Here is a 14377-nt window from a genome sequence, read left to right as displayed (position 1 = left end):
ACTTTATTTACAAAAACTTTATTACAAAAACACAACATTTTTCTGGAGATGGATCTTGGTGATGATTGCACGGCAATGTGAGTATACCACTAATTCCACTCAGCTTTACACTTAAAAATGGTTAAAATAATCAATTTTGTTATGCATATTTTACCACAATTTAAGAAAAACAAGAGTTTGCCCACAAGCTGTTTTTTTCCCTAACTTTTAGACTAGAAATCATTTCTGTCTAAAGTACTCTGTGATTCATCAAAAACTAATGATGTACTATGTGTTGGCTAATTGAATTTAAATTTTAAAAAATTAAAAATAAAATAAAATACTCTGGGATTAAATGGTTTCCCTGAAATTAAAACGCTTCCAAAACCTGATGCATAAATACTTACAAAGATAAAATTGTTCTTCTACCAAAACTTTCTTTAAATATTCTGGAATATTTAGGGGCACCTGGGTGGCTCAGTCATTAAGCGTCTGCCTTTGGCTCAGGTCATGATCCTAGGGTCCTGGGATCGAGCCCCACATCGGGCTCCCTGCTCAGTGGGGAGCCTGCTTCTCCCTCTCCCACTTCCCCTGCTTGTATTCCCTCTCTCACTGTCTCTGTCAAATAAATATATAAAATCTCAAAAAAAATGTTTTGGGGCACCTGGGTGGCTCAGTCATTAAGCATCTGCCTTCAGCACAGGTCATGATCTCAGGGTCCTGGGATCGAGCCCCACATCAGGCTCCCTGCTCTGCGGGAAGCCTGCTTCTCCCTCTCCCACTCCCTTGTGTTCCCTCTCTCGCTGTGTCTCTCTCTGTCAAATAAATAAATAAAATCTTTAAAATAAAATAAAATAAAATAAAATAAAATAAATATTCTGGAATGTTTAAAAGCGTTTTTAACTCTAGTGTTATAAGCAAACTAAAGTGGTGTTAGTAGATTTTCGCCTATCCCCTAACTTAGGTTGGCGTCCACATATTTAGAAGTGCATAAATATATGGCAGCAAGAGGGTTTACTGCTCCGGAGGCAATGTTTTGAGTAATTAAAAGTGCACAAAGATAACCTTCACTAGGCAACCTACCGTTTAATTTATAAATTTATAAATGAAAAGGAATACAGGAGGAAAGATGTCATCTGATTATTATCAGGGATCTGGTTTTGCAATGTGTTATTTATATATTTCAAATATCCAAGGCACCATGTAACTGTTTACTCCAATTTTATTCCTAATTATCTTCAGTTATTTCTAATTATTTTTTTGATTGTTTTTCAATTATTTCTATTTTTTTTCCAAAACCTGTATTAAGAGTTGCTTAATGCGATGGTTTTCTTCTTCGAATTTGTATTACCTTCAATAAAATATATTATTACTTCACACTGACATTTCGCTTAATTTTCAATCTGCCCACATATACTCAGACTAAAAACAAATGCTCTTCCACAAGTTAGGTTTTGGGGGATTTTTGTATGTTTTGTTTTGCTTCTCAGTTTTAATTGTAACCCCGAAGAAAAGCCAACTAGATTCTTTTTCAGTGTAGTCAGGACTAGCTTTGCACTTCCACACCATGATTAATTTATTATTCATCTGGGACCTTCCTATTAAACCTTGTCTTCAGCCTGTGGACTTTTCTTTCAGCCTCCAACAAAGGATTTCATTGCTTTTGGAATTGAGGTGTGTCTAAGTTTTTACCTGGGAGCAAAAATGATGCAAGCATTTCTGGTGAGACCAATCCTTGGTTTAGGGTGGGGAAGAGCTGCATAACAGACTATCTGTAGACTCCAGGAAGCAGAGACGCTACCAAAGGGCTTTTCTTAGACATCATATGCAGACAGTTGGAAGGACTGAAGCAGCAGCTTCCTTGGATTTGTCCACCAGGGAAATCAGAGAAAATGACTTGGCTCCTTTTCAGAACATCGGGGGCTCTGGCTATTTTAATGGTAAGTCCAATTTTTTTTTCAAATAATTGCAACTTTCCCTGTTTCCTTCCTTGTTTGATAATACTCTATTTGATTGCTGAATCCCTCTTATAAATTCTAAAAGGAGTGAAGTGGAAATAAACATTTTGGAATAAAATCATAAAGATTACCAATTTCCTCCTTTGGGTGGTTTTTATTTTTTTTTTTAAAGATTTTATTTATTTATTTGACAGAGAGAGACAGCGAGAGAGGGAACACAAGCAGGGGAAGTGGGAGAGGGAGAAGCAGGCTTCCCGCCTAGCAGGGAGCCAGATGTGGGGCTTGATCCCAGAACCCTGGGATCATGACCTGAGCCGAAGGGAGATGCTTAACGACCGAGCCACCCAGGCGCCCCTTGGGTGGTTTTTAAATGTTGTATTTTACATTGAAAAATAAATCAGAGAGAAATAGAATTTGAAAGTAGACATTTAGCACTTCTTTAGTTAATGAATTAAATAATCCTGATCTTAGATCTATTTTCCACAACACCTTCACTTTCTTCAAAGTAATGCTTTTACTCATCTTTCCAATACACAAACTAAAACACATGAAAGAGAACCAGGTCTATTTTCCAAGGTTACATATCTCTTAAGCATATGCTAAGAACTGTACGTGCCTGGTCTTGATACCTGACATGCTTTTAAAATAGACAGACTGTTGAATTAAAATCAAAGCAATGTTTGACTCTAGAGAAGTTGAAAGAGTTATTAAGAAAACTATGTTTAGCCATTATGTGCAAAAAATATCCCAACTTTGGGGGGAAAAAGACATACGACATTTTAGAAGCCATTTTTTTTTTATTCAGGAGAATAATACTTCTGTTGGTTGAGAAAGATTTATATAATGTTATCTAAAAGAGAAGTGGGACCTGAAGAGCTAAGCACTAGCCAGAATGTTACAGACTAGTTTGTTCCTTAACTATGTTGTTTCAGTGAAGGGAAAAAAAAAAAAAAAAGCCACAATTTTATCAGTTACATTAGGATATCAAAATAGTGACATATACCATAAATGAATATTAAAAAAAATTCCTAATACTAATTCCCACGTCATAATAAACTGAGTTGGCCTAGGCACCAGTTTCCCTCACCTCCTCAACTAAAAAAATTGAGATGATAATTGGATTTCAAGAAGTTTCAGGGAGATAGATCTTTAGAAAGAACTTTCTAAAAATTAAAGGTGTCTAAAATTAGAATAGGCTGCCTTATGAGCCAGAGTTTCCCAGCTTCCCCTCTCAGCACAATGTCCAAACAGAAAATTGTTACCTTCCCTTCTGCTAGAGCCTATTTTTATTAAACAATGTAACAAATTGCTTTGGTTATCTAATGAGTTTATTTGACCCAAGAATGTTGTCAAGAGAAATGAGATAGTTGTATGATGTTCCCACCTTCCCAGATGGTCATTTCCAGACTAAACCTCAGGTAGCCTGATAATCCACATGTCCAAGCCAATGACCAACTCAGGAAAGGTGGCAGAGGGTGTCAGAAGGTGTCATAAGAGCACAGAATTGGAAGACCACAAGCGTAGGGGAGCTCTTTTCCCTGCTTTGACATAGACCATTCTCAAGTACCCCTCGGGTCTAAGGGCTGTTTAAGTTAAGATCGTTATACTAAGGGCTGTTTCATTCATCTTTATATCCCTAGTGCCCCTATAATATCTCTCTTACAGTGGACACACAGTTGTTGGAAAAATAAATAGATGAACAATTAAACAAGGCCTCTCTAAACTCTGACTTCCCACAGTGCCTCTATAATGCTGGTCATGAAGGAAATTATGAAAAGTAAGACATCTTCTTCCCCTTAGAAAAATTTTACACACACACACACAAGCTATTTAAACAACAGTATAACTTCACAGATAATTATTAAGCTGAATGGTCCAGACGTGCTCTGTCCAATATGGCAGCCCCTGGCCACATGTGGCTAATAACCACTTAAAATGTGGTTGGTCTGAACTGAGATGTGTTGTTAAATATAAAATATACATCATATTTTTGAAGACTTTGTATGAAAAAAAAGAATGTAAAACGTCAACTTTTATGCTGACTACAATTAAAATTACAGTATTTTGGATATATTGGATAAAAGATATATTGTTGAAATTAATTTCACCTTTTTAAGCTTTTTAAATATATGAATATTAGGGGACGCCTGGGTGGCTCAGTCAGTTAAGCATCTGCCTTCGGCTCAAGTCATGATCCCAGGGTCCTGGGATCTAGTCCTGCATCGGGCTCCTTGCTCAGTGAGGACCCTGCTTCTCCCTCAGCCTATAGCTTCCCCTGCTTATGCTCTCTCTCTTTCTCTGACAAATAAATAAAATCTTTAAATACATAAATATATATATGAATATTAGAACATTTAAAATTATATATTTGGCTCGCATTTGTGGTTCTCATTATATTTCTATCAAACAGTGCTTGTCTATTATTAATGCTGTTAGTGGAATGCAGTATCAGTCAAGAGTGAGGTCAGAAAACAAGGCTCCATGGACTAGGTGAGATTTGAGCTGTTTTTTGATTAGTATAGATGGGCCAAAGGGGGATAGCCTATATCCTCAGTTGTCAGACCAGCACGAGCAAAGGAAAGCGCAATTACGGCATTTACCTAGGGGCAATGGACATACTGGTTTTGCTAGAATGACAGTTTGCATTGGACATGAGTTGGAAAGGTAGGTGAGGGTCAGATTGAAAAGCATACTCCATGAAGGCTAATGGAATCCTTTTAGAAGCAGGGAGCCACCCCAAGTTTTGAAATAGTGTGGTAAGGGAAAAAAAAAAACAAAGTTTTTAAAAGCATTGTGGAGTGGGAATGTACATCTTTTGTTGTTGAAGGGTGAGGTCTGAAAGTTGGAAGACATAATTGGAGGTGTTGAATTAATTCCACCATCCTATGACCATAGAAGGTTGCCTAGAGAAGTGAGATATGATAGCAAAGTCACAGGCTTCTGTCTATGCCTGTATGACTGACTCACTCCAGGCTTTGTTTCCTCAACTGTCATATGACAATAATCACAGTACTCTGCCACAGTAAGAATAAAGCAGCAACATGTATGTTGGGGCACCTGAGTGGCTCAGTCAGTTAAGCATCTGACTCTTGGTTTCAGCTCAGGTCATGATCTCAGGTTCATGAGATCGAGCCCAGCATCGGGCTCCCCGGGCAGTGGGAAGTCTGCTTCTCTCCCTTTCCCTCTGCCCCTCCCTATGCTCCCATTCTCTCTCTCAAATAGATAAATAAATCACTTACTAAAAAAGGCAGCAACATGTGCAAACAAGTGCTCTGGAAAATATAAAGTGCTTCTTTGTAAGACTCCTATCATTTGCAATGTTTACATTACTAGTACAAGTGATTCTTGATAACTTCTTAGAAGTCTGCCTTACTATTTTAAATGACAACCAACACCAGTTTTGATAAGTCAAGAAAGGACCTACATTTTTCTTGAGTGAAAGAGCATATCAAACTATATCTTACATTTGTATAATAGTGGGTGTGAGAAAACAACATTTTCAAACTTGGAGCATTACTCAAAATTTCAACTGTCCAGTCTTTTAATTACTTGAGAGGTGAAGGCATGGGGAACATCTGCCTATAGTCAAAGAAAAATTTAATAGGTATAAGTTTCCTGTGCATGTTTGATCCATTTCACAAACACAAAATAAACATTTGGGGGAAAAATTTGTGATTGGAAAATACTTATCTTTGGAGATTTAACCTTTTTAAAATAATGTCTATCCTCCAAGGAGACCATTGTTCAGTGTTTTATAGTCCACAAAATCTGCAACACAGTTTGTCATATAACACTTCTATTAGTACCTGGACAGTAAGCTATTTAATTTCATACTTATTATATTATGTAAAAATTTACTCACTACAAAGCTAACATCAATGTTGGAAATCCAAAGATTTTTAAAGCCCAAAGTTTTAAAGAAATTAGTAGTGTTGGTATGGAGAAAAAGAGAGTAGTTTAAATATCAAGTTCTGCATTAGAATGTGTTCTAAACATAGCAGAACTATCTTCAACAACCTTCTTCTATAGAACATATAAAAAGTAAAATTTTAGAAAAAATAATTGTAAGTAAATGACCCAAATTTTTTCTATTGAAATGTAATTGACATACAATATCCTATTAGCTTCAGGTGTACCTCATAGTGATTCAATATTTTTATGCATTACAAAATGATCTCCATGATGAGTCTTAGTACCATACGAAGTTGTTACAACATAATTGACTATATTCCTTATGCTGTACATTACATTCCCATGACATATTCATTTTATAACCGGAAGTCTATACCTCTTAATATCCTTCATCTGTTTCACCTGTCTCCCAACCCCTCCTCTCTCTGGTAATCAACAGGTTGTTTTCTGTATCTATAAGTCTCTTTCAGTTTTATTTTGTCTCTTTATTTGTTTTGCTTTTTAGATTCCACATATAAGTGAAATCATGTGGTATTTGTCTTTGTCTGACTTATTTCACTTAGCATAATACCTTCTAGGTCCATCTATGTTGTCACAAATAGCAAGATTTCATTCTTTTTATGGCTGAGTAATATTCCATTGCGTGTGCATGTGTGTGTGTGTAATATATACGTTATATATGTATATATCACATCTTCTTTATCCATTCATCTATTGATGGACACTTAGGTTGATTCTATATCTTGGTTATTATAAATAATGCTGCAATGAATAGAGAAGTGCATTTATCTCTTCAAACTGATGTTTTCATTTTCCTTGGATAAATATACAGAAATGGAATTGCTGGATCATACAGTAGCTCTATTTTTAATTTTTTGAGAAATGTCCACACTGTTTTCCATAGTAGTTGTACCAATTTATATTCCCACCAACATGAGGGTTTCCTTTTCCCTACATCCTTGCCAACTCTTGTCATTTTTTGTCTTTTTGATTACAGCCAGTCTGATGTGTGTGAGGTGTGAGATGATATCTCATGCATCTCCCTGATGATTAGTGATGTTGAGCATCTTTTCATGCCTGTTGGCTATCTGGATGTCTTCTTGGAAAATGTCTATTCAAATCTTCATGTTTTTTAATTGGGTTTTATCTTATACTAAGTTGAGTCCGTTCTTTATATATTTTTTGTATTAACCCCTTATCAGATACATGACTTGCAAATGTCCTCCTGCACCCAGTAAGCTGACTTTTTGTTTCACTGGTGGTTTCCTTTGCTGTGCAAAAGCTTTTTAGTTTGATGTAGTCCCACTTATTTTAGTTTTTGTTGCCCTGGCCTGAGGAGACTGCTCCAAAAAAATATTGCTAAGACCAATGTCAAAGAGCTCACTGCCTATGTTTTCTTCCAGGAGTTTTATGTTTTCAGTTCTCACATTCAAGTCTTTAATCTATTTGAATTTATTTTTGTATATGATGTAAATTGGTGGTCCAGTTTCATTCTTTTGCATATAGCTGTCCAATTTTCCCCACACCATTTTTGAAAGACACTGTCTTTTCCACATTGTATATTCTTGCCTCCTTCATTATGGATTAATTGAACATATATGCGTGGGTTTGTTTCTGGGCTCTATTCAATTGATCTATGTGTCTGTTTTTATGCTCATACCATACTGTTTACTATAGTTTGGTAGTACAGTTTGAAATCAGGGAGTATAATACCTCCAGCTTTGTTCTTTTCCCTCAAGATTGCTTTGGCTATTTGGGTTCTTTTGTGGTTCCATAGAAATTCCAGGATTCTTTGTTCTAGTTCTGTGAAAAATGTAAGTGGCCCAGGGGCGGAGCAAGATGGCGGAGGAGTAGGAGACCTGGATTTCGTCTCCTCTCAGGAATTCAGCTGGATAGGGATCAAACCATTCTGAACACCTACAAACTCAACAGGAGATCAAAGAAAAGAAGAGCAACAACTCTCTGAACAGAAAAGTGACCACTTTCTGGAAGGTAGGACGTGCGGAGAAGTGAATCCGAGGCGATATTCGGAAGGATAGACGGCGGGGGAGGGGCCTCCCACGGCCGCTTCTGGCAAGTGATAGAGCCACGGAGCACAAAGTCGGAACTTTTAGAAGTCTGCTCCGCTGAGGGACGGCACTCTGGTGGCGAAGTGGGGGGTGGAACCCTCGCGGGACAGTGTGGTCTCAGGACCCTCGGGGTCACAGAAAGACCGGGGGTGCCTGAGTGCGGCAGAGCTCCCAGGTATCGGAGCAGGGAAGCCGGCTGCAGAGACGGAGCCCAGGCGCGGGCTCTCAGCTCGGGGTTGCTATAAACCGTGATCCGCGGCACAGTCGGGCCACTGCTCCTCCAGCAGGGACCCAACAAGCGGCAGATCCGGGGAGACTCACCTTCTTCCCCCGGGAGGAGAGGTGCGGGAGCGCACCGCGGGGATCTGCTGGGTTTGGAGACTCCACCCGGGGTCGGGTGCCAGATAGAAACGCTCGGTCACAGGCCGGGTGAGCGCGGAGTGTGGCCGGAGACCGGGGAGACGGGAGTGACTGACTGCTTTTCTCTGGGGGCTCGCTGAGGAGCGGGACCCCGAGTTCTCGGCTCCGCCGGGGCGGAGACTGGGAGGCCGCCATTTTCACTCTCCGCCTCCAAAGCTGTACGGACAGCTTGCAGGGAACAAAAGCTCCGGAGAGCAAACCCGAGCAGATTACTTAGCCCGGACCGGAAAGGGCGGGGCAATTTTGCCTCCAGCAAAGACATTTGGGAACCACGGCAACAGGCCCCTCCCCCAGAAGATCAGCGAGAACAGCCAGCCAAGACCAAGTTTACCGATCAATGAGAACGGCAGAACTCCAGCGCTAGGGGAACACTGCACATAGAATTCATGGCTTTTTTACCATGATTTTTTAGTCTTTCAAAGTTAATTATTTTTTTTAACTGTCTTTTTTTCTTTTTTCCTTTTTTCTTTTTTTTTTGAATTTTTCTTTTTCCCTTTTTCAACCAACATCTTATCAATCCCTTTTTTAAAAAAAAAACATTTTTATTTTTCATTTTTAAAGTCATATTCTATCCCTTCATAGTAGTTACCCGTATTTTTGGCATATATATATAAGTTGTTCTCTCTTTAAAATCTTGAGATAGTTTCTTCTAACAGATCAAAATATACTCTAAATCTCTAGTGTATGGTTTTTTTCTACTCCCCTGCCTGATCACATTCTCTCCCTTTTTTCTTTCTTTTTTTTTTTTTTTTTATCCTCTTCTTTCTTTTTTCAAACAACTTATCAAATCCTTTTTAAAAATTTTTTATAATTTCCATCTTTACAGTCATATTCCATCCCTTCATCATATCAACCCTTATTTTTGTACATATATAAGTTTTTCTTTCTTTAAAATTTTGGGAGGGACTTTCTTTTAACAGACCAAAATACACCCAAAATCTAGTGTGTGGCACTGATCTATAATCCAGCCTGATCATATTTGATCACATTCTGTTTTTGTTTTGTTTTGTTTTGTTCTGCTTTTGTTTGTTTTTATCTTTATCTTTTTCTTTTTTCTTTTTTTCTTTCCTTTTCTTTTTTCTCTCTTTCCTTTTCTTTTCCCACTGCTTCAGGTCTTTTCTGATTTGTTTAGAGTATATTTTCTGGGGACGTTGTTACCCTGCTAGCATTTTGTTCTCTCATTAATCTATTCTCCTCTGCACAAAATGACAAGACGGAAAAAATCACCTCAACAAAAAGAACAAGAGGTAGTACCGACTGCCAGGGACCTACTCAATACGGACATTAGTACGATGTCAGATCTAGAGTTCAGAATCATCACTTTAAAGATACTAGCTGGGCTTGAAAAAAACGTGGAAATTATTAGAGAAACCCTTTCTGGAGAAGTAAAAGAACTAAAATCGAACCAAGTAGAAATCAAAAAGGCTATCAATGAGGTGCAATCAAATATGGGGGCGCTAACTGCTAGGATAAATGAGGCAGAAGAAAGAATCAGTGAGATAGAAGACCAAATGATGGAAAATAAAGAAGCTGAGAAAAAGAGAGATAAACAACTACTGGATCACGAGGGCAGAATTCGAGAGATAAACGATACCATAAGACGAAACAACATTAGAATAATTGGGATCCCAGAAGAAGAAGAAAGAGAGAGAGGTGCAGAAGGTATAATGGAGCAAATTATAGCAGAGAACTTCCCTAATTTGGGGAAGGAAACAGGCATCAAAATCCAGGAAGCACAGAGAACCCCTCTCAAAATCAATAAAAATAGGTCAACACCCCGACATCTAATAGTAAAACTTACGAGTCTCAGAGACAAAGAGAAAATCCTGAAAGCAGCTCGGGAGAAGAGATATGTAACCTACAATGGTAGAAACATTAGATTGGCAACAGACTTATCCACAGAGACCTGGCAGGCCAGAAAGGACTGGCAGGACATATTCAGAGCACTAAATGAGAAAAATATGCAGCCAAGAATACTATATCCAGCTAGGCTGTCATTGAAAATTGAAGGAGAGATAAAAAGCTTCCAGGACAAACAAAAACTAAAGGAATTTGCAAACACGAAACCAGCCCTACAACAAATATTGAAAGGGGTCCTCTAAGCAAAGAGAGAGCCTAAAAGCAACATAGACCAGAAAGGAACACAAACAATATACAGTAACAGTCACTTTACAGGCAATACAATGGTACTGAACGCCTATCTTTCAATAGTTACCCTGAATGTAAATGGGCTAAATGCCCCAATCAAAAGACACAGGCTATCAGATTGGATTAAAAAACAAGACCCATCGATATGCTGTCTGCAAGAGACTCATTTTAGACCCAAAGACACCCCCAGATTGAAAGTGAGGGGGTGGAAAACCATTTACCATGCTAATGGACACCAAAAGAAAGCTGGGGTGGCAATCCTTATATCAGACAAATTAGATTTTAAACCAAAGACTGTAATAAGAGATGAGGAAGGACACTATATCATAAAGGGTCTATCCAACAAGAAGATCTAACAATTGTAAATATCTATGCCCCTAACATGGGAGCAGCCAATTATATAAGGCAATTAATAACAAAAGCAAAGAAACACATCGACAACAATACAATAATAGTGGGGGACTTTAACACCCCCCTCACTGAAATGGACAGATCGTCTAAGCAAAAGATCAACAAGGAAATAAAGACTTTAAATGACACACTGGAACAAATGGACTTCACAGACATATTCAGAACATTCCATCCCAAAGCAACGGAATACACATTCTTCTCTAGTGCCCATGGAACATTCTCCAGAATAGATCACATCCTAGGTCATAAATCAGGTCTCAACCAGTACCAGAAGACTGGGATCATCCCCTGCCTATTTTCAGACCACAATGCTTTGAAACTAGAACTCAATCACAAGAGGAAAGTCAGAAAGAACTCAAATACATGGAGGCTAAAGAGCATCCTACTGAAGAATGAATGGGCCAACCAGGAAATTAAAGAAGAATTAAAAAAATTCATGGAAACCAATGAAAATGAAAACACAACTATTCAAAATCTTTGGGATACAGCAAAGGCAGTCCTAAGAGGAAAGTATATAGCAATACAAGCCTTTCTCAAGAAACAAGAAAGGTCTCAAGTACACAACCTAACCCTACACCTAAAGGAGCTGGAGAAAGAACAGCAAATAAAGCCTAAACCCAGCAGGAGAAGAGAAATAATAAAGATCAGAGCAGAAATCAATGAAATAGAAACCAAAAGAACAGTAGAACAGATCAACGAAACTAGGAGCTGGTTCTTTGAAAGAATTAACAAGATTGATAAGCCCCTGGCCAGACTTATCAAAAAGAAAAGAGAAATGACCCAAATCAACAAAATCATGAATGAAAGAGGAGAGATCACAACCAACACCAAAGAAATACAAACAATTATAAGAACATATTATGAGCAACTCTATGCCAGCAAATTAGATAACCTGGAAGTAATGGATGCATTCCTAGAGATGTATCAACTACCAAAACTGAACCAGGAAGAAATAGAACACCTGAACAGACCTATAACCACTAAGGAAATAGAAGCAGTCATCAAAAATCTCCCAAAACACAAAAGCCCAGGGCCAGATGGCTTCCCAGGGGAATTCTACCAAACATTTCAAGAAGAATTAATACCTATCCTTCTGAAACTGTTCCAAAAAATAGAAATGGAAGGAAAACTTCCAAACTCATTTTATGAGGCCAGCATTACCTTGATCCCAAAACCAGACAAAGACCCCATCAAAAAGGAGAATTACAGACCAATATCCCTGATGAACATGGATGCAAAAATTCTCACCAAAATACTAGCCAATAGGATCCAACAGTACATTAAAAGGATTATTCACCACGACCAAGTGGGATTTATCCCTGGGCTGCAAGGTTGGTTCAACATCCGCAAATCAATCAACGTGATACAATACATTAACAAAAGAAAAAACAAGAATCACATGATCCTCTCAATAGATGCAGAAAAAGCATTTGACAAAGTACAGCATCCTTTCTTGATCAAAACTCTTCAGAGTGTAGGGATAGAGGGTACATACCTCAATATCATAAAAGCCATCTATGAAAAACCTACAGCGAATATCATTCTCAATGGGGAAAAACTGAGAGCTTTCCCCCTAAGGTCAGGAACGCGGCAGGGATGTCCACTATCACCACTGCTATTCAACATAGTATTGGAAGTCCTAGCCACAGCAATCAGACAACAAAAAGAAATCAAAGGCATCCAAATCGGCAAAGAAGAAGTCAAACTCTCACTCTTTGCAGATGATATGATACTTTATGTGGAAAACCCAAAAGACTCCACCCCAAAACTGCTAGAACTCATACAGGAATTCAGTAAAGTGGCAGGATATAAAATCAATGCACAGAAGTCAGTGGCATTCCTATACACCAACAACAAGACAGAAGAAAGAGAAATTAAGGAGTTGATCCCATTTACAATTGCACCCAAAACCATAAGATACCTAGGAATAAATCTAACCAAAGAGGCAAAGGATCTGTACTCAGAAAACTATAAAATACTCATGAAAGAAATTGAGGAAGACACAAAGAAATGGAAAAACGTTCCATGCTCATGGATTGGAAGAACAAATATTGTGAAGATGTCAATCCTACCTAGAGCAATCTACACATTCAATGCAATCCCCATCAAAATACCATCCACTTTCTTCAAAGAAATGGAACAAAGAATCCTAAAATTTGTATGGAACCAGAAAAGACCCCGCATAGCCAGAGGAATGTTGAAAAAGAAAAGCAAAGCTGGCGGCATCACAATTCCAGACTTCCAGCTCTACTACAAAGCTGTCATCATCAAGACAGTATGGTACTGGCACAAAAACAGACACATAGATCAATGGAACAGAATAGAGAGCCCAGAAATGGACCCTCAACTCTATGGTCAACTAATCTTTGACAAAGCAGGAAAGAATGTCCAATGGAAAAAAGACAGTCTCTTCAACAAATGGTGTTGGGAAAATTGGACAGCCACATGCAGAAGAATGAAACTGGACCATTTCCTTACACCACACACAAAAATAGACTCCAAATGGTTGAAAGACCTCAATGTGAGACAGGAGTCCATCAAAATCCTAAAGGAGAACACAGGCAGCAACCTCTTCGACCTCAGCCGCAGCAACTTCTTCCTAGAAACATCGCCAAAGGCAAGGGAAGCAAGGGCAAAAATGAACTATTGGGACTTCATCAAGATAAAAAGCTTTTGCACAGCAAAGGAAACAGTCAACAAAACCAAAAGACAACTGACAGAATGGGAGAAGATATTTGCAAATGACATATCAGATAAAGGGCTAGTATCCAAAATCTATAAAGAACTCATCAAACTCAACACCCAAAGAACAAAGAATCCAATCAAGAAATGGGCAGAAGACATGAACAGACATTTTTGCAAAGAAGACATCCAAATGGCCAACAGACACATGAAAAAGTGTTCAATATCGCTCGGCATCAGGGAAATCCAAATCAAAACCTCAATGAGATACCACCTCACACCAGTCAGAATGGCTAAAATTAACAAGTCAGGAAATGACAGATGTTGGCGGGGATGCGGAGAAAGGGGAACCCTCCTCCACTGTTGGTGGGAATGCAAGCTGGTGCAGCCACTCTGGAAAACAGTATGGAGGTTCCTCAAAAAGTTGAAAATAGAGCTACCATATGATCCAGCAATTGCACTACTGGGTATTTACCCCAAAGATACAAAAGTAGGGACCCGAAAGGCTACGTGCACCCCGATGTTTATAGCAGCAATGTCCACAATAGCCAAACTGTGGAAAGAGCCAAGATGTCCATCAACAGATGAATGGATAAAGAAGATGTGGTATATATATACAATGGAATATTATGCAGCCATCAAAAGGAATAAGATCTTGCCATTTGCAACGACGTGGATGGAACTGGAGGGTATTATGCTGAGCGAAATAAGTCAAACAGAGAAAGACATGTATCATATGACCTCACTGATATGAGGAATTCTTAATCTCAGGAAACAAACTGAGGGTTGCTGGAGTGG

General features: G+C 38.6%; 1 protein-coding gene across 1 annotated transcript in view; it reads left to right on the top strand.

Annotated features, from left to right (window-relative positions):
* Positions 1-1731: 1731 nt before the first annotated feature.
* DSG3 (desmoglein 3) overlaps positions 1732-14377 on the top strand; it is a 36838-nt gene continuing 24192 nt past the window's right edge. The window contains exon 1 of the mRNA XM_032421454.1: positions 1732-1919. Coding sequence (XP_032277345.1) covers positions 1872-1919 — 48 coding nt within the window. The 5' untranslated portion in view covers positions 1732-1871. The remainder of the gene's footprint in view (positions 1920-14377) is intronic.

The sequence above is a fragment of the Phoca vitulina genome, unplaced genomic scaffold (assembly GCF_004348235.1).
Source record: "Phoca vitulina isolate PV1807 unplaced genomic scaffold, GSC_HSeal_1.0 scaffold24, whole genome shotgun sequence".
Classification (NCBI taxonomy): domain Eukaryota; kingdom Metazoa; phylum Chordata; class Mammalia; order Carnivora; family Phocidae; genus Phoca; species Phoca vitulina.
Note: the sequence above shows the minus strand (reverse complement) of the source record. Positions and strands in the feature narration are given on the sequence as shown.